Source organism: Haliotis rufescens, unplaced genomic scaffold, assembly GCF_023055435.1.
Source record: "Haliotis rufescens isolate VD_foot unplaced genomic scaffold, xgHalRufe1.0.p SCAF_6, whole genome shotgun sequence".
Lineage (NCBI taxonomy): Eukaryota > Metazoa > Mollusca > Gastropoda > Lepetellida > Haliotidae > Haliotis > Haliotis rufescens.
Window position 1 is genome coordinate 46,793,854 of NW_025964334.1, and position 27,982 is coordinate 46,821,835.

Genomic DNA, 27,982 nt, shown 5'->3' on the forward strand with positions numbered 1-27,982 from the left:
TATCAATCACTGGTTTGTATGGCCCAGAATATTGCTGGCTGCAGTGATATTGCGGGAATATTGCCGAGTGCCATGTTAAACAACTAACAAACATACAAACAGACGTTACATTTATGTCATCTATATTACTGGGAAATTGTTAGGCATTCACTCGCTTGCTTAAAGCAATTAACCAATGATTAACGCATTCTTTGGGGTAGTTACTTTTCTTTATAATTTGTATCTGGTATATAATATTATTTTTTGGGCAAGTATTCCTTCATATTATGAAAATATTCTCATGCTTGTGTCCATACAAAGAGTATCTTTTTGTCAGAAATAATAAGACATTTATTTACATTCTACAAACATATCAGTCTGTGATTGGAAGAATTCATTTTTTGACATTAACCAATGACTGAAGGGTCTGTGCATCATGTTTCTTTCTTAGCTCACCTGACTGAAAGTCAAGTGAGCTTGTGTCATATTCTGTTTGTCTGGCATTGTGTGTCGTAAACACCTTTTCAGAAACCACTGGACCAATGAAGTTTAAACTTCAGAAAAAACCCACCTATTTGTTCAAGAGGTTTGAATCTGATATTCAATATGTCCACCACTGTTGAAAATCCTTTTTATAGTCATTAATGGACCAGTTTTGTACAAAATTAATTAAATCTGGTATTTGTTTAGTTATTTGTGGGATTCACCACATATGTTTGGGTTTGTTTTCAACATTTTACAATGACCATGCTCTTGTATTCTCTCAAAACTCATATTTGTCTCTGTAAAAGTCTTTCACTGAAATTTCCAGATTCAAGGAGATGAACTTGTGGCATATTCTTATGATATTTTGGCCAAATCATTAGATGTTGATGTTAATTTCAATATTTCTGCTGAAAATTGAATATCGATGCTGACAGCAAGTTTTGTTTAGTGGCAATCTTTGTTGACATTTAAGGCTGTTGACTACATATCCAGGTGAGCTACAGTGCCGTGGCACTGGGTTTTTTTCAGTTGGTATCTGACTTCAATATTATGATTTATCTTTTCCAGTAAATACTAGTAAGACGTTGTAGCTGGTTTCTCTTTACTGGGATAGTAATGCTACATTAGGGAGCTGAGCTTTGTGTATTTGTATTTATTGTTTGCCATAATATCATGTTGCGAAGCTTGTACCATTCCAAGTGCTCTGTTTACAATTGTTCTTCTTTGATCATATCTATGCCATTTGATGACAGCAGGCTGTGATTCTCTTTGTTCCATACATGAAGGAATAAAATGTATAAATATGTTGTGTTATTTGGCTTGGTTTGTCGGGTGTTATACCTATGGGGACAGAGTAGGTCCTCAGCACCCCGACTGCTGAAGTGTGTAATGTGGGTGGTTACAAACATGTGTGACATTGTGCACAACCAGTGAGAGTGTTGCTCATGCTCTCTGACACTGGGGGGCCTGCCTCAAGTCTCCATAACCTACGGTGTAACCTACAGAGTTGTGTACCTGAAGTGTGGCAAGTCTCTTTGATGGTTGGTTTGAACTCTCAAAATCCTTGATCCTTGTTTTGTAAACATCATACTCCTGCTCACTGCACTCACCAAAGACTTGCATCACATCTGACGTACCTTGCATCACATCTGACTTTCCTTGTATCACATCTGACGTACCTTGCATCACATCTGACGTACCTTGCATCACATCTGACTTACCTTGTATCACATCTGACTTTCCTTGCATCACATCTGACTTTCCTTGCATCACATCTGACTTACCTTGCATCACATCTGACTTTCCTTGCATCACATCTGACTTTCCTTGCATCACATCTGACTTTCCTTGTATCACATCCGACTTTCCTTGTATCACATACGACTTACCTTGCATCACATCTGACTTACCTTGCATCACATATGACTTACCTTGCATCACATATGACTTACCTTATCCGGGATGGAATAGGTCCTCAGCAACCCATGCTTGCCGTAAAGGCGACTATTCTTGTCATAAGAGGCGACTAACAGGATCGGGTAGTCAGGCTCAGGCTTGCTGACTTGGTTCATGCATGTCATCGATCCCAATTGTGTGGATTGATGTTCATGATGTCAATCACTGGATTGTCTGGTTCAGACTCAATTATTTGCACAGACCGCCCTCATATAGCTGGAATATTGCTGAGTGCGGCGTTAAACAACAAACTAACAAAGCAAAACTTACCTTGCATCACATGTGACTTACTTGTGCATCATTTCTAACTTTCCTTGCATATTTTACAGACAGACAGTTAGATAATAGATACAAACTGCCCACAGCTACAGTTAAACACAACTTACTCATCTGCTAGGGGTGCAGTTGTAGCATAGTGGGTAAAGTGCTCGCTTATCATGCTGAAGGCTCGGTTTGATTCCCAATGTGACAATTGGGAAAGGCAGTTTCTGGTGTCTCCGCTATGATATTATTAATATTATTAATAGTAATTAACATCCAATTCACTCATCTCTTAACACACAAAGTAATATCATTTCTTCAAATGGTTCACATGTAATGACACAATAGATTGGAGTCTTTTATTTTCATTAGTGGGAACAGCATTTGTGAACAAATGCAAATTGAATTTTCCTTCCATTTTCACAATGGTATTACATCTCCGTTGGTCGAGTGAAGTAGACCAACTGAGTTTTCATTGAATGATGCAAGCGTCTGCAAAAGCTTTCTTATGCAATCCTCAACCGAGATTGGTGCATCAGAACCCCCCATATTCGTCCTAACATGACCAGGGTTCACGGCTGTCACTAATATACCATCATTACAGAGTTCTCTCCCCATGATGTTCGTTGCCATGGTGAGGGCAGCCTTGGAGCAGATGTAGCCATACCAGGGATGCTTCATGTTCTTGACACAGAATGACACGGAACTGAGTCCTGTCGACACATTGATGATGGCCGCCCGGTTACAACTGAGGTAGGACAAGCTGTTGTTGGCAGCCTTCAGAAGCAGTGGGAGGAAGTTCTTGGACACCATCATAGGTCCTGCGAGAAAACGCTCATGATAAACAGAGTACTTTAGGTACCTTAAATCAGACAACTTCAAGATTTTATGTTTGCTCCAGACCAATTTTCTAAGAACCATACATAAGGTTAGTTCAAAGACTGCAATAATATCAGAGAGCTTTATATTATGTCCTGGCGTTTTTGGTTTACAACTGTTAGGCCCAAACAATTGAGGTCCGTTGGTCGAAAAAAGTAAATATACCAAAGATCCAGTTTCCAATATTATTTTGTATATCCTCTTGGGATTCGTCATAATTCGTAGTGTTTTTGAAGTGTTTAAGATGAATGTTCAACAAGTGTTAATTATAGTATTTTATAAAAGTATAATATATCTATATTGATAGCGACAATAAATGAGTTGTTTTTAACTTTGTACCTATTTCTGGGCGGCGGAATAAAAACATTATTTTTTTCACATATCATTTTTGGGGATTCGGCGGATTCGTAAACCAAATTGTTTTAATGTCTTGCCTAAGGTTTTGGGTAAGTTCATTTGTTATCTGTTAGACATTCATCTTCCAGAGGCAAGGGAGTTAACTGACAATAAAAGTCCAGTTTCCCTTGCCTTGGGAAGACGTTAAACATCTTAAGGACAGACTAGTTCTGCCAAATGGGTCTGCTGCGGCGCAGTTCGCTGTCTAAAGTTATGTCCCTTAGGCGTGCCAGGAACCTATGACGAGTGGTTGTATTCCTTGATTCTCCCTGATAATAATCCTTGGTCTATCATCAACATCACCCGTCATGCTTCAGGCTTTCCTCCCGCGTTGTGCCGACACGCCGTCATATAATTGAAAAAATATTTAATTGGCGTTAGACACAACTGACTCATTTTTTATATATTTAGTTAAACTTGCTTTTACCAGTCACACTGAAAAGTAAGTATATTATGATGCTGAGGGTATTAAGTTTGCATTGACAGTGGAGTATTTTCGCAAAATAATTTGAAAGAATTCTGGCAGACATTCTTTCAATGCGAATTATTTTAATATTAGTGCGTACCAGCCGTGTTGCAGTCGAAGTGATCCACGAGATCCACCCTCGTCACGTCCCTCACACCAGACATTTTGGACAATATGGCGGCGTTGTTGATGAGCAAATTCAGCCCATCCTCTCCCAGCACCTGCTCGGCAGTGACCACCGCCTGCTTGATATCCTGGTCACTCCTGATGTCCAACTTGACCACAACAACTTCAGGGTGGGCAGCAGCTACGTCCCGAAGCTGACGCGCCTCGTCGTTGGTGGGGTCTAAACACGAAGCTAGAAGATGCCGCGGGGGGTGGGGCAGGTGCACGAGCTGCCGGACTAGTTCTAGGCCTATACCGCTGGAGCATCCTGTGATAAACACTGACCTTGGGTTCAGCATTGCAGCCTGATTTCTGAAAACTGATATTGGCTTGACGTGAGTTCATTGTCTCCGGTGTGATTGGGTATTTACCTTCTTCAAGTCATCCTCGAATATCCAGTGTGTTATATCTCTATTCCGTTAGGATTTATAGAATGGAGATATTACACACTGGATAATGGAGGATGACCTCGTGTGTGACTGCCGGGTACCATTGTTAGTACCCGTGGAAAGAGTGGGGACGACGTTATGCCGTCTCTAAGCTGACGTGCATAGTTTTTCAGTAGCGTCACACAAAGAAACATTACCACATTTCTTTGATATATATGGAAAAAGAGAAAAACATCATTCATTGCGAAATTCGACGGACGAAATATGCAGAGGCGTGTAACATTTGCATTTGAAATTAAACTGCATTCCCAGTCACACACCGGTCAGGTGGTGTCCTTATGGAACTGAGATACAATATTCCCATTTAATATTAGGACAAATAAGGAATTTGAAACAGCCTCATCATTGGTTTCAAAAGGAAACTTGCAAATAAATTCTAGAAAGAATCTAACATAGCCACTTGAAATAGAATGACGAAATATCGCAATTATTATTTAACGAAGATAGCTGCATGTGTGGTAATACTGAAAGAGTGAAAACAAGTCATTCCGCCGATAAGGAATATTACTTACAGTTTTGAATTTTTTTGTAAAATGCGCTTATCATGAAATAACCATTTTGATAGCGATACACGCCATCATCGAGTTCTGATCAAGTGGGGGCGGTGGGGTAGCCATGTGGTTAAAGCGTTCGCTCGTCACGCCGAAAACCCGGGTTCGATTCTCCACATAGGTACAATGTGTGAAGCCCATTTCTGGTGTCCCCCGCCGTGATTTTGCTGGAATATTGCTAAAAGCAATATTTCGTGATTCTATTTCAAGGGGCGGGGACTACAAGGCTTAACTTTGTTGCATATTTCATCACAAGAGAGATGCTGGCGGATGAATATAACAAAAATCCTTGGGGCCGACCATTTGTTTTCTGTTTTTGTAAAACCAGAGTGGAGCAAAGTTTTCACGCATGCTTGCGTGCTCACACTTGGTCCAATAGCCCTGATCAGAATTACATAAAAAATTCTTACAATTTAGTTTAACGGGTAACGAATAACGACAATGGCGGTAACGCTTCGTCTTTTCAAGAAGAACGGGAACGACGTATAGCTGTTGCTGATGAACTCAAGAATCATCTAGATCTATTTGTTTGTCTATTTGTTTTAAAAGAAAAATAGTCCGACATATATATTCGACCGCTAGCTTATTGGTTGGGTCTGGATATACAATTTGTAACAAAGTATACAAAAGTATTTATTATCAAAGTAATTTCGGAAGTCATTTAAAGTTACGAGCAATGTACAAACACATTGGAAGGTTCCGAATGCCTTTGATGCAAGGGCGGGTAACTCTAATGTATCGAGAAAATGGCGGAAGCTCGTTTACCAAACGCAGGTGAAGATAATTCTACAATCAGTGGCATTTGCATCAACTGATTTTACATATTAACGTAGCAATAATACATATGCCGTAGTAATTACTGATTAAATGATATAGTGTTGCATTAAATGCCAAATCTGGTATGATAGACACGAAAACATTACCCGAAGAAGCCTATAGTTTGTTACTGCCAGGTAAGGTAGAAGCGAAACAAGGAAGTTAGGTTACAACTTAGGCCTAGACTGGGGGATGAGTGGCATCAACCCTCCGGGTCTTACTTTCATTGGAAATATAGTACAAGCTCCAGTAACATTAGTTGTAAAGTACTCTAAGCAAATTAAATGCGTATAACTTGACACCAACTCTTGTTAGCAACGGGTAAGCATTTTACTTACTTACTTATATTAGGAGATTTTACGTGCGCTTTCCGACTGGAGCGTATTTCGCACACGGGTAAGCAGGGAGTTAGTTCCCTTATATTGCATCCCACAGTGCTTTGGGATACTGTACTAAATATAGGCACAACTCATCGTATATTATCAGAAATATCTGTAGTGATTAGTTGCTGAGAAGACAGAGATACAGTACTATTTATTTAATATGGCCCAGAACATAGGTAGGACTATTGGTGCACTGTCTATTGACATAGCAAATGGCTTGATTACCAGTAAATATCACCCATGGTCTTAATTATTTTACCGTTTTTGTATCCAGTCAAGGAAATTAGTCATGACAGATAATATTCCTCTGCAGATTATAACTGTTATAGATATTGATTTTGAACCCTGCGACAGTGACTATTCTGAATAATTTGTAGATTAAAATGCATCAAGTAAACCATGTGAGTTACAGGGATACTGATGGTATGCATTATTATTCAATGATTCAAGACGTTGAATCATAATTTCTTTGCACAGTTGTCATGTGGACCAGGGCCCGTTTCAACAAAGTGATCTTTGTGTTATGACTTGTACGTCAAATTATTGGAAATATGATTTGATTGTCTTGGCACTAAAATTGCTTTGTTGAATGGGACCCTGATTTACATATAACAATAGAAGTTTCTGATAAATTAGGTACATCCAGTTGCAACACTTGTTAGTAACAGTATGTAACACGATGTGCTTTCTCAGTGACCTCTGAGGAGTTGGACTTGAAGACTGTGAGAGTCGTGCTGGTGGTTGAGGGCCTAGAGGTGGGACCCCTTGGTGGCAAGAAGAATGCAGATGTCATCGTAGACTTTAAGGAAACGTGAGTTTGATAGCACAGTTTGACAGCTTTTACAGTGATCATAGGCATGATTTCTTGCAGTGAAGTTCATGTATGTTTATGTCATTCATCGCCACCTTCTGTGAATATGGTTCACTGATATTGTCGTGACTTACATTCAACATGTTCAAACATGCATATTAAATGTTTTGTCTGAAAACATTTTTTATCTGGTGAAGAGGTATTTATCAAAGATTTGCAACTAAGTACATATGACAGGCAAATATATTAGCAGAAAATATTGTTTTTGTCCAGACATGGGAATTCTTTGAGTGCAGTAATTGAAAATTAGCATTAGGTTGTTTGTCTTAATCATGTTAATTGGTCCTGTTGTCAGAGAAGTATAATTCATCTTTGCAAAACTTAAACATTACATGTATCATTAGATACATCTTCACAAGGCAAGGGCGTTAACTTACTATAAAAAAAACAGTTTCCACCCTTGCCAAATTACGCTGGACTTTCGTGGCTCGATTGTAGCGCCACCAGTGGCTATTAAGAGTTATGTCACTTCTATGTCCCACCTACTGATCAACTTCGACCTCTCATATCACTTGCATTTGCTTCAAACAAATTGGTTGCACCCAGTCAATACAATCTGATCGATAATCAAGATCTATATTGTAATAAAACGCCTTACCTCACGAAGTGTATCAAATCACTTGAGCACCTTGATTGAAAACATGAAAAGATTTGGATAGTATCTGTCATCGGCCAGTTGACAGTTCACATGGTTTGCAAATCCTGCAGTCGACCGAGATCTGCACATTAAAATCCATGTTGTTTACGAAAAGGATATCTTGTTTGTTACTCGATTTGATTGGACTATGCTAAGACTTGTAAGTCCAGCCAAACAGTAACTCCGGAATCCCAGCCTAGTTCGTCAAGGGTAAAACTGGACTTTTATATTCAGTTAACACCCTTGACTCGGGAAGGTGCATTATATACTGAATTAGGAAATTCATTAATTCCTTTTTGCGCTGCCTTTCTTCATAGACCTGAGCCCACTTGCACAAAGCTATCTTAGCACTAAGATAACCTAACTCTCATACTTTAACCTAGGCTTACAATAGTTTAAAGATCGTTTGGTGCAAGTGGGCCCAGGGCTGAATGTCAGCCTCTGAGAATGCAGAGGTAAATACTTACTTGGGTGAAAATGTTTATCTTCCAGATCATTTTGTGTGCAAGCAGAAGTACGCAGAAAGAAGGGTATTGTGAAATACAAACAGGTTATCAAGAAGCTTCCAGGAGAAGTAGACCCTGACAAATGTACCTACAAGGTAATGTAGCAAGATGGTTTTCAATTATTTTTTTTTGTTTATCAAAGTTTTCAGTCAAGATAAAAGACAAATTCTTTTCTGTTTTCAACATGTTCAAAAGACAACAAATTTCATATGAAAATATAAACATGATTAGAAGTTGTAATGTTTGATTTTGATGTAAAGATTGCCCAAGATTGTATTTAATAACACGGAAAATGGATATTAAGGATAATCCAGTGTATTATGTCTCCATTCTATTTTGAAAGTTCTTTGGACCCTAGCTGCATCATCATGGAAGTGATGTCACTATCGCTCCTGTCTCTAAGTGTACAGTGAGACTCTTGTTTTAAGAGAGTGATTTGAATGGATGACTATTTTTAGTCTGCTACCCAAATCAGGCTCAAATTAATGCTATACTGTCAAATGGGTCCAGTTGTTTTCTTAAAATAGAATGGTAATATGATACACTAGAATGGTAATATGATACACAGTATAATCGAGGAGGTAGAATAATGCTATCTTCTTAGATCACCTAAATAGAAGATCATAGTGATGTTATGACATGGAACAACCGTTATGTGTCTGTCCATCTTGTCCACTGTCAGTCTGTCCACGTTTTCTCATCGAATGTGACGCTGATACAAACTTACCTTTTTTCAGTTCAAGAAGGACCAGATCATCCTTGACCTTAAGAAGAAGGAGGAGTCTTCCTGGGCGGTGCAGCTCTCTTCATCAGGGCTGGAACAAGCCTCCTCCGATGAAAGTGACTAGTCTGTATTATGTCTGGGTCCCACTGCCAGATGTGTTTGGTCAGCCTGTATGTGGCCTCTGCTGTCAATCTTGTTCTATTACTGTTTTCACCATCACTTTGAATTTATTGTAATATTTGTCCATGCTGGTTACAGAGGGTAATGTTCTGTTTGTATTGTGAGAGTATGACCCAAAGTTTTAGTGATACAAGCTAAGAGCATTAAGGCTGAAACAGCTCATTTAAGTTTTCCTGGGATATTGCAGGTTTCCTAGCATGTCATGGTTTTAAGGTACAGTTCCTTGTTTGTTAATCTTGTTTTGACAAATCAATCTTGGTTAGTTTCCATCTGTTTGAGGTTTACCAGTAGTCCTGCACCATTAATGGAATATGTGTATTTTATGAAATCAAAACCAATCTAGATTTATGTAAAAGCCAGTCTAGTCAGCTTTATTCATCAGGGGGGGCGGTCAGGTGGCCTAGTGGTTAAAGCGTTTGCTCGTCACGCTGAAGACCCAGGTTCGAATCCCAACATGGGTTCAATGTGCGAAGCCCATTTCTGGTGTCCCCTGCCGTGATATTGCTGGAATATTGCTAAAAGCGGCGTAAAACCAATGTTACTCACTCACTCACTATTCATCAGGAAAATTATTTTTGCTTAATTTTAGAGGAGAGAAATGTATTGTTTAATAAAAAGGTTCATGGACTATATCTTTGTCTAGTTTACCAGTTGTACCTGTATTAATTTATGAAGAACAAAACAAAACTTCAACATGTGTTAAAGGTAAAAGTAATGCATATTTGTTTTCATGAAAGGACAATGAATTTATCTTCTGATGTGATGCTGACAGTTGATGGCTCTTATACTTATTGTCTGGAGTTAATCTGATTAGTTCAGGGTCGAACAAAGAATTAAAGATCAGTTAGAACTGGTGGTAGATGGAGACCTATGTATGCATTCCAATAGGTAGTGTTTACTTCATTGATAGGAACCATAGCTTGAACTTTATTGTGATGAATTTAATTGATATAGAAGATATAGAAGTTTAGGAATAGATGCTCTGGACTCTGCATCAGATATATTTGGCTATGATTCACAAAGTTCAATATGAAAAAAACTCTTTCAATCAATAACTCACAATTATGCATGTTGATGTTATAAAGACATATCTTAAATGTGTTTGGTTTATGGATGTATTGCTGTCCTGGAGAAGGTAAAAAAATACATAATGATACATCTGCAAAGTTGAAATTTATTATTTTATGAGACTCAGCATTGTTTGTTTAAATCCCAATTCTGTTTAACACGTTTAAAGTGCAAATGTTTATGATTTTTTTACTGTAATTGGCAGATGTGTTTACTTCTGTTAGATATTGCTTTGTCCTCTTTGTAAGGTTTGAACTGTTGCTATTAAATAAGTTAACAGTTGCTATTTTAACTGTATGATTGGCATTCTAGAAGTTGGCGAATAAATAGGAAAACATTTAACTTTATTGATCAATAATGGTGTAAGAATCTATGTCAAAAAGTTGCTATATGCAATAAACGATAAGTTGTTATCTATAAAGTTATATGTTTTCTTTGTTGCTATTTTGTTTGGTCCATTTTGTTAAGAAATATAAAGAAATTATAAGAAACATAAATTATGGTAAAGTGTTTCTGAACATTATTTTAGAAAGAAGCCTTTTCTTTTTTATATATTAAATTAATAAGCAGAGATTGGAGACACGTGGGGTCATATGTTTCATATGTTTCATATGTTTGTGTGTTAACTAATTTCTTACATCATACATCATGTACATGTTTTGTTTACTGTAGCATTTTGCGCCCTTTCTTATTGACATCCTTTAGCATTTCTTGTGATGTATTATCTTCACGAGGCAAGGGAGTTAACTGACTGTAACAGTCTTGTTTCCCCCCTTGCCGAATTAGGCTGGAATTCTGGATTTACATATTGGCTGGACTAATGAGTCTATGTATAGTCCAATAATAAATGTGCAATGAACTAGACATCTGGTTCGTAAACAACATGGATTTCAATGTGCATTTTTCGATTGACTGCAGGATTTGCAAAGCATGTGTACTACCAACTGGGCATCGACAGATATTTTAAAGATCTTTTCATATCTTTAATGAAGGTGCTCAAATGATTTGATGCACTTTGCGAGAAGGCCTGTTTTATTACAATATAGGTCTTGATTATTGATCAGATTGTATTGACTTGGTGTTGTGATTTTGTTTGAAGCAAATGCAAGTGATGACAATAGGGGGTCCTAGAAGGGACATTACTCGTAATAGCCACTGGTGGCGCAACAATCAGGCCATGAAATTCTAGCGTAGTTCAGCCAGGGTGGAAACTGGACTTTTATGGTTTGTTAACTTCCTTGCCTCAGGAAGATGGTGACCATACATTCATGATTTAACTATTGGTTCTCACAAACAGCATAATGAGGAGATGACAACAACTATTTTTAATTTCAATACCCCATGATGCAATACTCTCTGACATGTGGAATCTCCACCTGCAGGGTTCAACAACTGAAATTTTCTCAGATTGCCAACAGGACCAGTGCAATCAAAACATAAGGTGGTCACACAAATTTTGGAACAGCTAGTCAGCCACAAATCATCTGTTTTAAGCGATATCACATATTTTCACATCTTGATATCACAAATACTGTTCATTCATCTATTCATGGCAATTATAAAGTAAACAAAATAAGACATCACATCTTGATATGGCAATTATTGTTTGTTAATCTATTTGGGAATCTATAAAAAGTTAACAAAATAAGATCAGAGTTTGATATTTGCCATGAGTCCTTAGTCACGCTAGAAGCATTTTGATTTTAGAATTACTGGTCCTAAATAATGTTCAATAATATTTTTCAGGTTGACCAGCATATTTGATGAACGTTGCATGTCAGTTTTGTTGATGATTGTTGAGTTTCACTTGTTGAATTACACAGGCACTGCCATTTTGATAGTATTTGCTCAACGACTAACTGTTCTAACTGTTGTCATATGTAATCAGTAAATAGTCATCAGATTAGCTATACCATTTTGAAAAACTAATTTTGCAAATTTTGCAAAACTAATGACACAGAGACAATGACACAGTCTAGATAAATCACATATTTTTTTTTTATGATGGGGTGATAAATGGAGTCTCTGGAGCTCTGGAGTCTCATTTTTATCTTAGAAGCACCTTTGTAGAGCAGTTGTTTTAAGTTAATTTTTAGCCAAACATAAAGTCTGTTTTTATCAAAATTCTCCCTATCCAGCCACAAAATGAAAACAATAAAACCATCAAAGAATGTGTTAACACATAGTCTATTATAAAAAGTAAATTATGATTTGACAACATATGAATGACATTATGTTGTGGCCTTGAATGCAGCTATTTACAAACAATGCAAACAACATACTGAGCCAGACTACATAGCCATAGGTAAACAGCTGTTGTTCAACAGGATTGAATATTAAACAGTGACATTGATCATAGCATAAGAATAAATGGCATGTTAAAGACAGGGTAGAGCTTTAGATTGGTTCTTACGTTGAATTACATTGACATTTATGTGGATGGAGCGATATTGGACCCTTTTTTCATGGACTGGTAGAGTTCTTCATAAAAAAATGACAACTTTACATGACTTGAATGATGCTATTTTTCAAGTTATAATTGTATTCATTTTAAGGTTGCTGGTGGGAGAATGAGCTGTGTTGAACATATTGAATTGTGAACATACTTTGTCTTATATGCAATATGACTTGTATCACCTAGTATTTGATGTATTTTCAACAGTGAGTAAAATTTACCTTTTTGTAGTTTTTGTTCATTTTCTTGTTATTATTATTTGTGAAATTGTTTTCGCAAAACAATATTTGCTATATTATTGGGGAGAGGCATAGGGAAGGGGTAGGGTTTAAGTTATATAAAACAACACCGGTGACCAACTAAAGTAGAAACAAGTGGGTAGGGGCAATGTTATGTTCTCAGGTTTGGACTGTAGTAAGGCCTAGGCTAAGATGGATCTAGGGTAGGAGCTGGATTTAGGCACAAATCGATCTCAGCGCTAAGACTATAGTAAGCCTATGTTAAGGTATGAGTTTTACGATCATCTTAGGGCAAAGATAGATGTGTGTAGGTGGGCCCTGCTACAGTTTGTGGTGGGGGCGGCCTGGTAAGGTATGTAGTAATGAATGATGTGTTACATCACAGTCGGTTTTGTTCTAGCCATATCACTGCGGCCTGTAAATAATCAAACCTCTGTATTATTGAAATCGTTATTTGAAAGTCGGAGCAACTATCCCAGGCCCTATGACACATACAGCCAGGTCAAACATAGTAACAACCTGATTCTCCTTAGTATGCATTTGATAAGCATCTGGTACTTGTGACCTATTCTGCTCCTGAATCTGAAGAGGAGGGGCTGCAGTAGGGGTCAGTGTAGGAGCTGGGTTGGGGTAGTGGATGGGTTAGGGACTTGGATTCATGCTAGGATTGGGTAGGGTCTGGTAGGGGTAAGGGTTGGGATAAGGTGTAGGGTCTAGGCAAGGGCAATAGGGACTAGAGTAGGGGCCAAGGTAAGGTGGGAACTGGGTTTTGGTCAAGGTCACATAGAACCAAGGGCAAGGGCACTGGTAGGGACTGCTATTGGGAGCTGAGATGGGGTCAAGGTAAGGTGGGTCAAGGGTACATAGAACCTAGGGTAAGGGCTGTGCTAGGGACTGATGGGGTCATAGTAGGGGCCAAGGTAAGGTGGGAACTAGGTTTGGGTCAAGGGCACACAGAACCTAGGGTAACGTCTATGGTAGGGACTGATGGGGTCATAGTAGGGGCCAAGGTAAGGTGGGAACTAGGTTTTAGTCAAGGGCACACAGAACCTAGGGTAAGGGCTGTGGTAGGGACTGATGGGGTCAGAGTATGGGGCTATGATAAAATGCAAAATAGGTTTTGGTCAAGGTTTAGGGACTATGTTTGGGGACAGGATACGGTAGGGACTGGACTAGGAGCCAGAGAAGGTTCTGAGCTTAAACAGAAGTGAAAAGGGTTGTTGAAACGGCTACCTACAGGCTAGGGTAAGTAAGTGATTAAGACAAAGTCAGATTTAAACAGAGGCTCATTGTCATAGAGATACATGTATACTATTTCCCCAACACCTTAATAAGAAACTGATGACAACTCTGGACGACCTATCTGGTGCCTTCACACCGACATGATCATGGTCAAACTAAAATACCAATGCTTTGTGTTTTTTCTAGGGGCCTGACCATTTGATTTGCTATTCTGATTTAATTTTCTAAAATTGAAAACAAATAATTTGTCCGTTTTTTTCCAAACAAATAAATTGTTCGTTGGACATGTTGAATGTCCTCTGACTAAAATCCCAGCTCCGCTCTCAGAATCGTACATGGAAGATCATGCAGACTTCCGAGTTCTATGGATGTAACTGACACAAGTGATTTCGATCCTGAAGAATCAGTTATCTTGAAACCTATGGATCAGGGACAGTGGCCAAATATTAAAAATGCCAGGATGGAATGCAACATGTACTTTATTAATAATGCAGATATATGTAAAAGCATTACATGAATATATGTATGTTTGATTATGAACAAAAATGTTTACAAGCTGGCGTTGAAACTACTACAAAATATAGTCCGCTAAATGAACAAATGCTAAATGTAAGACGCTCGGAGAAACAGCTACTCTAACTAAATGTAGATGTAATCAGAGATTGTATTCTCTGTATATGGTTTAATGAATCACTTTCACTCAGCAGTTTGTATATCTACGAACTAAGCATTCCAGGTTTAAAGTTTTATATTGGATAAGTCAATGCACTATTTCACAATTCTATTAGGATACATACCCGGGACACACTTGCTGCCAAAGTTGTGTTTGCACGTAAGTGTAATTTGACTGGATTTGACTCCGATCTGACTCAAAATAAAGCAATTTCAGGTGAAGTGAGTTGAAATGTGGTTTAACGTCGCGTCCAAATTATAGCACTTATCTAGCGACGTACACGCACGTGAATGTGGGAATGTGTCCTGGGTTTATATACCGTAGTAGAATAGATGTATAGTCGGATCCATGGATAAAACTGAAATAATCACAGATAGGCTTTTGTGACATTTTATGAAAGTAACTAGTCATCCATTACCCAAAACCATTCTTTAGGGATATAAAACCACAGAAGTCATTTGAGTGTTTGCGAAAGTCCTACTGAATTATACGTGTACAAATGATCACGTCTCAATCTACACTGATATCTTTAAGTGGTCTGGGACGCGAACACGGAATTCGACCACAACACAGTGGACAGGACGCATTCAATACATTTATCAAATATTACCTCAAACCTTCACATGCGTGTCGTAGTCATGGAGATGTTTAATCCACAAGCACACAAGTTGATGTTGTTGTCCCCCAAACATGTTGTGGTCATGATCACACAAATACACCACTCTTCATCACACAAATATGAAAAAAGAATCAACTTTCTTCCTCCTTCAGCTCTTCTTCGTGAAGCTGCACGTGCTGTTCAACTCCAAACCGAAACTTGCAGTTACCAGAGAGGTCAAAGGTGACTAATCTTTTCTCTATCACAAACCCTTTTCTCTCGTTTTCTCGCTTCATTATGTCCGCAAAGTCTCCTTCAATCGATTGAACAAAACAGTTATTTTCTCTCAGATTTGTCACAACGACCAAAACACGACCTTTGATCTTGACCTGCATCTTGAAGGACGCATTGAACTCTTGTTCCTTGACCACCAGCTCGGCAATGGTCCTGTGTTTAGGCGGCACTTTGATACTGCTGTTGATGGACCATGTCATGGCCTCCTCCTTGGTGTTCTCCTCGGTCGTCTCCATGTTCACCTCGCGACCAAATCCCGCCGTGGCAGAAGCGACCTCTTCCGGCAAGCCCAGTTTGACCTCGAGGTGAAATCCTTTGGTGAATCCTTTAGAGACCTCGGTGGTGCAGCAGGACACGGTGGTGCGCTCGGTGTGGAAGGAATGTTCCTGTTCATGTGCTGTCCAGTTCTCGTACTTGGACCTGGAACGTTAGGGAGGTTGTGTACATGTTGCGATAGAGGGGGTATTTAGGGATTAAAATGTTGGAGTGACTCACTTTTCTGTAAAATCTTTGATTGGAAATTAGAATTGTTTGATAAATATTACTTAGAAGTTGACGGCTGACAAAGTAAACAACTTCTTTAACTAATGTAAAGGCGACGTTTATCTACAGATCCTTATACCGTAGTCAAGCAGGGCCTTTACAGTAAATACAGAAGTTGCCTTCTATGGAAATTAGAAGTTGGTAGAACACGAAGACAAGACAATTTCATGGGTAACAATCTCTCGTGACGTTTTACGGCTAGTTCTTGTCCACCCGGTTAAGAGTAAAGTGAGTGAGTGAGTTGGTTTTAACGCCGCTTTTAACAGTATTCCAGTTATATCGCGGCGTGTCAGCTTAATGTGGGAGGAAAGCCCGAAGTGATGCAGGTCTCAGACGTTTACCACTTCGATGAAACCCACGAGCACGGGTATGGTGCTGACAAACCTAGAAACATAATCGGGTCGAACCGGGATTCGAACCAACAATCATAGGTTTCTGGCGTGCCCAAGGGACGCAACTCTGCACAGCGAATCGCGGCGTCTTAGACGACTGGGGCACCCGTGCCCCCTTAAGAGTAAAGAATAAGCCCCGAAATGACGTTTGAAACTGAAGAAGTTGTCGACCAAACATCTTGTGCACACAAGTCTGGAAGTACACAGCATGAATAACAAACTGAAAACTAGTCAGATGGGTGGAGCTCATTGATTGAACTATAGAAATGATAAGGTGGCACTTAACATATAATATCAAATCAGTGCATACCTAGAAATTGTTTCATATTCATTTGAACATATAATTAAGATGTGTATTTACTTAATCCTAGGTAAATACATATAGCACAACAATTTCTGTATAAAGGAGACGATACCCCTGAAGCTCAGGGGTAGAGTAGGTCTTCAGCAACCCATGTTTGTCGTAAGAAGCGACTAACGGGATCGGGTGGTCAGGCTCGCTCACTTGGTTAATGCGTGACATCGTATCCAAATTGCGTGGATCGATGCTCATGACATCAATCACTGGATTGTATGGTCCAGATTCGATTATTTACACACCGTCATTTACACCGTCATATAGCTGGAATATTGCTGAGTGCGGCGTTAAACAACAAACAAACAAACAAAGAAGACGTAAACCAGATCCACCTCAACTACTAACATATGAATCCATTCGTGGAAAGTATCTCAAGTCAAATAAGATACATGACTCGACAGTTTATATGAATGATCATCATACATTTCTAAAAGTGTCAGTTGTCCTTGTATATAACAGAACAGGTGTGATAATTCTCAAACATGGACAGTAATGCCGGTTCTAGTCATTCAGGTACAATGGACGTCACTAAAATAAATTTACAATTTACTACAAATATCGACTCAACCCTACCTCTCTTACCTATACTTCTTTACACCCATACTTTATACTTCAGTTGTTAATTCTAATCCGGTACCAGCAGTACATTCACAGGCATTACACATGTTTAAGCTACAGCCTTCGTTTATGAATTACTGGATATGTTTCTTTCAACACAAGAAAGACAAGTCGCTTCAAAGGGAGTTTTAAAAATAGAATGAAGTTTAAATATGATTTAGGTGCTTACATCACAACAGACTTACACGAAGAGTGAAGTTCCATTTATTGGCATTCCTTCACAATGTGGCCGTGTATTTTTGTATTAACTTTAATTGATAGATTGAAACATTTCTATAAAATAGGATTGGAAATACGCGTTTCACGAAAATATATATTTAAGGATTGACTGTTTATATTTTTCGATTCATTGAGGTGTGAATCGAAAAACCGATGTGCAAACTGTATGAATACACGTGAGCAGAAAGGGAAAATTTAAGTATTTAACATATAAAGTGTTTCCCCTTTAAAACAAAATACGTTGAATAAATACATACATTATATCAACGGTAGTGAGTTAAGGTTGGGCCGGACCAACTTTACGTTTTGATCGTAGCTTAAGGTTAACCTTAGGTAAGTTGTTTCGTGCAAGAGGACGTCAGCTTTAACAAAAGTTTGAGGTTAAACTTACGACTTACGATCACCTTAGCACTTATCACTGTTATGTTGGTTTGTGGAACAGGGCCCAGATTGGGGCAGGATGAGTTTGTGCTGACCTACCTGAAGACGATCTGACTGTTGGGCTTTTCCAGCGACACCCTGTCGGTGAACTCCGGCGTGGACGACACGAACCTCACTCGGTTCCAGTTGACCTCCACCTGCACGTCCTCGTACTTCAGCTTGGCGTGGTCCTTAGACCGGGTCTTCATGAAGGTCTCCCAGCCCCAGATCTTCACCTTCTCCTCGATATCGATCATGTCGGACGGCATCCTGGAACTACGAGGAAGACGCCTTTATTGATATGAGTTATACATGCTTGCACTAAAATAACACAGTTATACATGCCAGCACTAATATAACACAGTTATACATACCAGCACTAATATAACACAGTTATACATGCCAGCATTACTATAACATAGTTATACATGCCAGCACTAATATAACACAGATATACATGCCAGAACTAATATAACAAAGTTATTCGTGCCAGCACTAATATAACACAGTTATTCGTGTCAGCACTAATATAACACAGTTATACAGGCCAGAACTAATAAAACACAGTTATACATGCCAGCACTAATATAACACAGTTATACAGGCCAGAACTAATATAACACAGTTGTTTCTTGCCAGCTCTTATATAACACAGTGATACATGCCAGCATTAATATAACACAGTTATACAGGCCAGCACTAATATAACACAGTTATTCGTGCCAGCTCTAATATAACACAGTTATACATGCCAGCACTAATATAACACAGTTATACATGCCAGCACTAATATAACACAGTTATTCGTGCCAGCACTAATATTACACAGTTATTCGTGCCAGCACTAATATAACATAGTTATACATGCCAGCACTAATATAACACAGATATACATGGCAGCGCTAATATTATGCAGTTATACATGCCAGCACTAATATAACACAGTTATACGGGCCAGCACTAATATAACACAGTTATTCGTGTCAGCACTAATATAACACAGTTATACATGGCAGCACTAATATAACACAGTGATACATGGCAGCGCTAATATAACAAAGTTATACGGGCCAGCACTAATATAACACAGTTATACGTGCCAGCACTAATATTATGCAGTTATACATGCCAGCACTTATATAACACAGTTATACATGCCAGCACTAATATAACACAGTTATACATGGCAGCGCTAATATAACACAGTTATACGTGCCAGCACTAATATAACACAGTTATTCGTGCCAGCACTAATATTACACAGTTATTCGTGCCAGCACTAATATAACATAGTTATACATGCCAACACTAATATAACACAGATATACATGGCAGCGCTAATATTATGCAGTTATACATGCCAGCACTAATATAACACAGTTATACGGGCCAGCACTAATATAACACAGTTATTCGTGTCAGCACTAATATAACACAGTTATACATGGCAGCACTAATATAACACAGTGATACATGGCAGCGCTAATATAACAAAGTTATACGGGCCAGCACTAATATAACACAGTTATACGTGCCAGCACTAATATTATGCAGTTATACATGCCAGCACTAATATAACACAGTTATACATGCCAGCACTAATATAACACAGTTATACATGGCAGCGCTAATATAACACAGTTATACGTGCCAGCACTAATATAACACAGTTATACGTGCCAGCACTAATATTATGCAGTTATACATGCCAGCACTAATATTACGCAGTTATACATGCCAGCACTAATATAACACAGTTATACAGGCCAGAACTAATATAACACAGTTATACATGCCAGCATTAATATAACATAGTTATACAGGCCAGCACTAATATAACACAGTTATTCGTGCCAGCTCTAATATAACACAGTTATACATGCCAGCACTGATATAACACAGTTATTCGTGTCAGCACTAATATAACACAGTTATACAGGCCAGCACTAATATAACACAGTTATTCGTGCCAGCTCTAATATAACACAGTTATACATGCCAGCACTGATATAACACAGTTATTCGTGTCAGCACTAATATAACACAGTTATACATGCCAGCACTAATATAACACAGTTATACATGGCAGCACTAATATAACACAGTTATTCGTGCCAGCTCTAATATAACACAGTTATACATGCCAGCACTAATATAACACAGTTATACATGGCAGCACTAATATAACACAGTTATACATGCCAGCACTAATATAACACAGTTATACATGCCACCACTAATATAACACAGTTATACATGCCAGCACTAATATAACAGTTATTCGTGTCAGCACTAATATAACACAGTTATACATGCCAGCACTAATATAACACAGTTATTCGTGTCAGCACTAATATAACACAGTTATACATGCCACCACTAATATAACACAGTTATACATGGCAGCACTAATATAACACAGTTATACATGCCACCACTAATATAACACAGTTATACATGCCACCACTAATATAACACAGTTATACATGCCAGCACTAATATAACACAGTTATTCGTGTCAGCACTAATATAACACAGTTATACATGCCAGCACTAATATAACACAGTTATACATGCTTGCACTAAAATAACACAGTTATACATGCCAGCACTAATATAACATAGTTATACATGCCAGCACTAATATAACACAGTTATACATGCCAGCACTAATATAACACAGTTATACATGGCAGCGCTAATATAACACAGTTATACGTGCCAGCACTAATATAACACAGTTATACGTGCCAGCACTAATATTATGCAGTTATACATGCCAGCACTAATATTACGCAGTTATACATGCCAGCACTAATATAACACAGTTATACATGCCAGCACTAATATAACACAGTTATACATGCCAGCACTTATATAACATAGTTATACATGCCAGCATTACTATAACATAGTTATACATGCTAGCACTAATATAACACAGATATACATGCCAGAACTAATATAACACAGTTATTCGTGCCAGCACTAATATAACACAGTTATTCGTGTCAGCACTAATATAACACAGTTATACAGGCCAGAACTAATATAACACAGTTATACATGCCAGCACTAATATAACACAGTTATACATGCCAGCACTAATATAACACAGTTATACATGGCAGCACTAATATAACACAGTTATACATGGCAGCGCTAATATTACACAGTTATACGGGCCAGCATTACTATAACACAGTTATACATGCCAGCACTAATATAACGCAGTTATTCGTGTCAGCACTAATATAACACAGTTATACATGCCACCACTAATATAACGCATTGCAGTTACACCACTGTGTTATTTATAGCACATCAGTCAGTGACACACATTGGGACGGTGGACTCGAAAGTCGGTCCAATGTTAAAACCAAGGAACAGTTTTAGTAAGAAGGTACTTCACAAGATGACGTAACAGCACATCAAACAATGTAATAATAATGCTTAATCAGGAAGATCAGGGTTAGCATAGGTCTTCAGCAACCTATGCTTGACGTAAGATGCGACTGTGCTTGTAAGAGGCAACTAACGGGATCGGTTGGGCAGACGCGCTGACTTGTTTGATGTATGTCATCTTATCCCAGTCGCGTGGATTGATGCTCATGATGTCAATTACTGGATTGTCTGGTGGCTCAGATTCAATTATTTACAGACCGCCGTCATATAGCTGGAATGTTGCTGAGTGCGGCGTTAAACAACGACAGAAATAACTTAATCTGCAGAAAAACTACGCTAAAACCCGTGACAAAAGTTGACAAGTTATAAGACACTGTCATTATACATATCTATATTCCATAATACAATCAGTTTGCAAGTGTTGAAAGTTGGGTTCTCAAATGAGGGTCCTCGTGCATTGGCTTCGTTTAACTAGTTGTCATGACGATGTGTAAGACTCCACCACTGCTACCTCTTGATTGACACGTGACATCAACAACTTTTTAAATAACTCTCTCTGTTAGGTAAGACTCGTGTATATTGATAAAGTTGAGAATTCTGCCAAACATTTTGCACTATTATTAATCATCGAAAATATTAACACTTTGCGTCAAATTAGAAATAGCATGATAGCGAAATAGTGTCATGTAAACACAAGGTATGGTCTAACTGTTCTAACCAAGTGCGAACTGGGTCAGGCACAGTGTCACGTGAGACACTGAACCAATCGAAAACTAGTTGGTCACCCGAAGCTTCGCGAGCGCGTTTTTCGTCTGTTCAGAGCACAGGTAATCTAATCCATGTAAGTAATATCGTTATTTTTTATATCTGTCTTTCAATACAACATAACTTACTTGCATGTGTATATACCACATATATATATCATCTCGCCCCTGAGACCAGAACGACTCATTTAGTGTTTGAACTGACAATGGTCTTTGTCGTCTGCTCGTTGGATTCAATAAATTTGTTTTGTTGACTGTTAGAAAGGATTGGCAGCGTAGAAGAACTTATGTGAACATGTAAGAGGCATCTCACTATGCAGAATTGTCTCCCTTAATCATGCAAGGATCCACTGAACATGGGTTCCAATTCCACATTGACCGCAGTAATAATCCTTCAGGCTTCTATTAATCTATTCAGGTGTATAGGAACCATATAAAACGGTTGGGTGCACTTGACATACAACGTGCTGGGCGACTACAATTAATTCGCGAACAAATTGCGTTTGTTTGTCGTGTAATGTTTCTTGAGTTAGTTATATAATATTTATACGGTTACGTGTTTGATATGCTGATCAAAGGATGGGCGCGCACCCCTGCACAAATATTTATTCATTTTCTGCAGATACTTTATGGAGAGGCCCATATACAATTTAAAAGACGTGTGAGCTTTCTTCGGTGTTGATTATAGCTTCATAACTACACATGATGTTATATAGTGGCGTTTGCACATAGTGAATGCTTGTCTATTAACAAAACATGTAAAAAAAAACATGCAACTCTTTAATGCAACTCAAACATTGAAGTTGTGAAGCATCACGTGTCATGTCGGTGCAAAGTAAACAAACATACAAGTACGCTGAAGGCTGCTTTCTCATGACACAGGCTATTAATGCATACCACTCTTGCATGTGTCAATTTGCTTAAATTATGTAATGCATATTGAACTCAAATAAATTGCTATCCCTCTCTGATTGCTGCGACCGACATGGCTTGCCACGCGACAGGCTGGCGGTGGCCGAGTGCGTTGAGTCGCCTGATTTTGACGAGACATTTGTCCATATTGCCCCGACACGTGTGCGGCTGTTTCTCATTAATCTATGAAGTTCTGCCAGTGGCGAACTAATTACAATCATCCTCAATGGATTGGTTATTTCAACTCCTCGTCCCCTTCGCGCACATGCTTCAGAATATTGGACATCTCATTTATTAATGAGATGTAATGCGTTACCGGAGGATAAATTGGAATACCGTCATGGGAAACGAACCAACGCTGTAATGCTACATAAATCATATTTTCAATTCAATGCGTATTGATCTGGTCTGTTTTTTCTGTTAGTGACAATGTTGTTTCGGGGATTGTTTGGGGTTTTAGCATGTTTAGGTATTTCAGGATAAGAAGTAGTATGTACTACCACCACCACCACCACTACGACTACTACTACTACTACCACTACTACTACTACTACTACTACTACTATTACTAACACTAACACTAACACTAACACTACTACTACAAATACCACGACCACAACAACTACCCCCATACCACTAGTAAAAGTACTACTACCACGACCACTACCACAACTACAGCTACGTCTTTATCGAGCACTAATGCGCCTGATGCCATACATTCCTTGCGTGTAGTATATCATCATCTATTTTATGTATACCTTCGCAAAGACCCCTGTTAAAGTATTTCCGAGTAAGTCCTGAAAATGATCGGAATGTTATGAACTGTAGTAAGGTACAATTAACCCTCAGGGGATTCTACATACTTCTCACTTCATCAGAAGGTGGACGTTTATGTCATAACATGAATATAAAACTAAGAAATGTTATTAATTATGGCTTAAAATGACTTGCGAAATCAATTACATGTACTGGGAAGATACGTCATGGAGATGAACGTGCGGGCGAGGTGGTGTCGCCACATTTAGGGTATAGGTGATACTTATATGAGATAGTGAAAAATAAAAATGTTTTCAATTGGCCAGTGCTATTTTTGATAACAAAACTCTTCATTTCTGACACTATACTGTTTAAATACAGCGATGTACTATTCATATAGGTAGAGGTACGTCGGAATCTAAAAGCTGTTTCCAGTCAGTATATGCCGATTCCGGTGTCGACAAGGAGCTCTGCTTTGTCTGTTGATCTTGGACATGCTCCGATGTCTTTCTTAAACTTGCAACCTGCAACTCAGATAAGGTGCTTAATCGTTGTTCACCCAGAGTATCAGCATACATTGCAGGTATTCAACTGCATTAACCTAAGTTTTATTCAGCACATGTAGATATCGCTTAACTCTGTCAAATCACCTTTGAACGGGGTGAAATTACGTATGTACCTGAACCATCACTCGACGTACGTGTTATTGAGCTAATGAAACCCGTGTATCACTGTATCAATGTCGACACGCCCCATGTGGTAGGGTGATATATGACACACAGAGACATTGGAACTACCATTGTCCGTGTTTCATTTCATATCAGTACACACACTCGGCTGGGGCGAGCAGGTCTACAAACTACAACTATAAATCTAATTTTGCCTACTGTCAACTGATGTCGGTGCAAGTGATAACAGTGCATTGAAGCGGAGTATATTGCTACACCTCCACCGGAATGTTACGGAATGTTCTGACTGCGGGTCCGTTCACTGTCACTTACTGGCCCGGAATGAGGATATGTAACCGGAGGTTAGGTAGACACGTATAAAGGCTCATTCAGAACGTGGGAACTTATACACCTCAGTAACAATTGAACAGGAAATATGAAATTTAGGTATTCTCATAGATGTATCCATTTCCTTTTCGTATAATTGTCACGGGTGGGATATTGTAGCAATGTCCTCAATGGCGAATCAGTTTCACATGGCGTACGTATATTGTATGTATTTGTGTTCGCCATTTAATGGTGTACATTAAACTATACGACTAGTATTTCCTCATGTCGTTACATAATCTTTACCTTTGTTAAAAGCAATGGCAGTCTCATATTTGACTGTACCGAGTTTAAGTACCTTGAGACCTTGTTACAGCTGTACATGAGAGTTCGATACTCCCACTGTCCCCCTGACGGTTAGCGCTAATGAACCTCGACATGGTGAGGGTTGTGTTGTGCTGGACAGTTGTGGCGGGACACGGAGTGATACAGATCTGTCGGTATCTGCAGCGCATCAATGTTTCATTATTAGTCATCCATGGGCTTATAAAGCCGGACCGGTTCTCGAGTGGAAGCGTGGTTGTACGACCATGCCACTCTCACGTTAAAGTAGGATTTCATCCATAATCTTTTCATCGCAATTTTAGATTTTACTCGAACGCGAACCGAAGCGACAAATTCTTGGAGGTTAATCGAAGATAATGGAGACATCATCTACGCAGCCTAGCGTGAAGCGATAACTCCGCGAGCAGTGCTCAGTTTAAGTGTTGTTGAACCGGTGCTGGGCTGACACACGTCTTGAGCAGAGTAACTGATAAATGTTATACCAGTGTAAAATACCTGCCAACACAAAACTGACGAAATAATACTTCAAATTTAGTTCCTGTTACATGTTATATGTTGAGACAATAGAAGTGGGTCGATGCGTGTAGTCCTGACAACAACATGCATAAGTGTGTAGGATTTTGCGGGATATTAAACCAGAGTGGCGATTTGCACAGGAGGTGGAGGAAGGAAACCCGGCGTTGTGATAAATAATCCTGCTGACAGCGATAACGCCCGGCGTGGGACACACGTCAGGCCTCGGACAGCGACTAACGCTGTCCCAACATACTTACATACGATTTACTGCCGATACTTAAAACACAGTTTTCTAGAGAAAGTCCCGAATTAGGAGATAAGCCGGTTAGTTCTGACGATAAATAGCTACTTTCTGAAATGGCTTTGAAAAGAGCTACCCACTGTATAATGCATGCGTCTTTGCAAAACATTAGGTATACAATATATTATACATGCGACCTTGCATTACAGCTGTTGTATGAACACTGAAATAATGAATGTATTTTTCATACACGTTAGCAATGAATAATCGATAAATAATTTTAACGGTATATGAATAACTATGTTTATGATAATTTCATGGCCGGAATTTATGAAAGTCAGACCTATAAAACTTAGGCCGCCCTCCCCCCACACGCATACTTTCGCTGAGGTCTGAGCTCTGCCAAACGTGTGCGCAAGTCATCATGGCGGCTTCAGTGACAAGATAGCAAAGGTTGGAGGATGCTTCGAGTAGGGATTGCTTACAGCTGAAATCATCGGATTTCTTTATTTTATCTGATGGAAAGTGCCCAGCTGTTAGCCCTCGACGTTGATTCTGAATTTAGAACGGAGAGATCAAATCTCGTTTCCTTCCTTATATCGCAAAGATAGAGACAGATGCGCTCCAACTATAACTCATGAATGAATTTCCATTACGCCATGTGAGTGTAACACATGACAAAGCAATCTCTCCCGGGATTTGCAAGAATTTATCAAGTGAGGCAATAAAATTGGAATTCTATCAAATCATGACACCCAATTTGTTATTTTACGTGGATATCCCTTTAAAACCGAAAGCTTGCCAAATGCCCCATCCCCTTCATGTTCAACCAGAGTCGCGTTTTAAACCCGAGAACGTATGTCAAAGGTTCCTTTGTGTCTCTCTAAATAGTGATAGGTATAGGTAAATAAATGTCACGTGAATATGTGGCTGGAAACGCCCTGGGACCCAATTGTCGGCAGCCATGTTTCAATATAAACCCCTTAAAGAGGATGGCATAAAATGCCATGAAACGGCTTTTACATATATATTTCGTTGCATAAACAGTTTCCTGTCATGATTTTCCTATTCTGGTTGCTGATAAACATCCGTCTGTAGCGGATTTAGCTAACACAATTCGACCCTGCTGTGGACTGGGAAATAATATTCAGAAATGTCAGTCAGCGTTTTCACCCAGGAAAAAAATCTCAGATCAAGGCTGTTTGAAGCCCTTTCACGCGTAACAAATCTAAAACTATCATAAAAAGAGTGGATGTACTCACCTAAAGTATAATTTATCCGAAAACTCCACACAAAACAAAGTTCAGAGAAAAATCCTTGAAGTGAATAACAGCTTCACTGTATGAGTCGCTCGTCCTCTGTCAGACGCTGATCGACATGCTAGACGCCTATTGGTTGCAGCAGTCACGTGGTGCACTGTGGATTCTTGCAGCTGGCGCGAACCTTAAATTCCAATATTGGCTGATTAACATTCAAGACAGTATTCCTAATCAGCCAGAGACGCAACCACTGCAACAGATTCCACTGATGACGATTGTGATGGTTTGTTAGTCGCTTTAATCTCGCGTCTCGATAACATGCCCTTGGGGACACGGCAAATGAACGCAGTAATTACTGCAAGTTTCACGTCGCACGGTTAAATCAAGATTCTGTTGAACACATCATTAACCAAGCACTGACTTGGTGTACATGTCGTGTGCATGCATACATGTTATACAGAGTTCA

The 27,982-nt window shown here is 39.0% G+C and overlaps 3 protein-coding genes across 6 annotated transcripts; 1 reads left to right on the forward strand and 2 right to left on the reverse strand.

The window, feature by feature from the left end:
• Positions 1-2,543: 2,543 nt before the first annotated feature.
• LOC124142888 (C-factor-like) lies at positions 2,544-6,223 on the reverse strand. Of its 2 annotated transcripts, none has more exons than XM_046511581.1 (3): positions 6,125-6,223; positions 4,023-4,406; positions 2,544-3,002 (listed from the first exon to the last, which is right to left on the reverse strand). In XM_046511581.1, exons 2-3 carry the CDS (start codon positions 4,384-4,386, stop codon positions 2,602-2,604), a joined length of 765 nt encoding a protein of 254 aa, XP_046367537.1. In that variant the 5' UTR covers positions 4,387-4,406; positions 6,125-6,223; the 3' UTR covers positions 2,544-2,601. The 2 variants fall into 2 exon arrangements, with proteins under 2 accessions (XP_046367537.1, XP_046367536.1); XM_046511580.2 differs by having other exon boundaries at positions 6,011-6,214.
• LOC124142889 lies at positions 5,783-12,957 on the forward strand. Of its 2 annotated transcripts, none has more exons than XM_046511582.2 (4): positions 5,783-5,861; positions 6,980-7,097; positions 8,287-8,395; positions 9,038-12,957. In XM_046511582.2, the coding sequence occupies exons 1-4, from the start codon at positions 5,834-5,836 to the stop codon at positions 9,146-9,148; spliced, it is 366 nt and encodes a 121-aa protein (XP_046367538.1). In that variant the 5' UTR covers positions 5,783-5,833; the 3' UTR covers positions 9,149-12,957. The 2 variants fall into 2 exon arrangements, with proteins under 2 accessions (XP_046367538.1, XP_046367539.1); XM_046511583.2 differs by lacking the exon at positions 5,783-5,861 and adding an exon at positions 6,326-6,462.
• Positions 12,958-14,671: 1,714 nt separating this feature from the next.
• LOC124142887 lies at positions 14,672-27,890 on the reverse strand. Of its 2 annotated transcripts, none has more exons than XM_046511579.2 (3): positions 27,524-27,890; positions 18,384-18,599; positions 14,672-16,193 (listed from the first exon to the last, which is right to left on the reverse strand). In XM_046511579.2, exons 2-3 carry the CDS (start codon positions 18,590-18,592, stop codon positions 15,632-15,634), a joined length of 771 nt encoding a protein of 256 aa, XP_046367535.1. In that variant the 5' UTR covers positions 18,593-18,599; positions 27,524-27,890; the 3' UTR covers positions 14,672-15,631. The 2 variants fall into 2 exon arrangements, with proteins under 2 accessions (XP_046367535.1, XP_046367534.1); XM_046511578.2 differs by having other exon boundaries at positions 27,520-27,725.
• Positions 27,891-27,982: the final 92 nt, after the last annotated feature.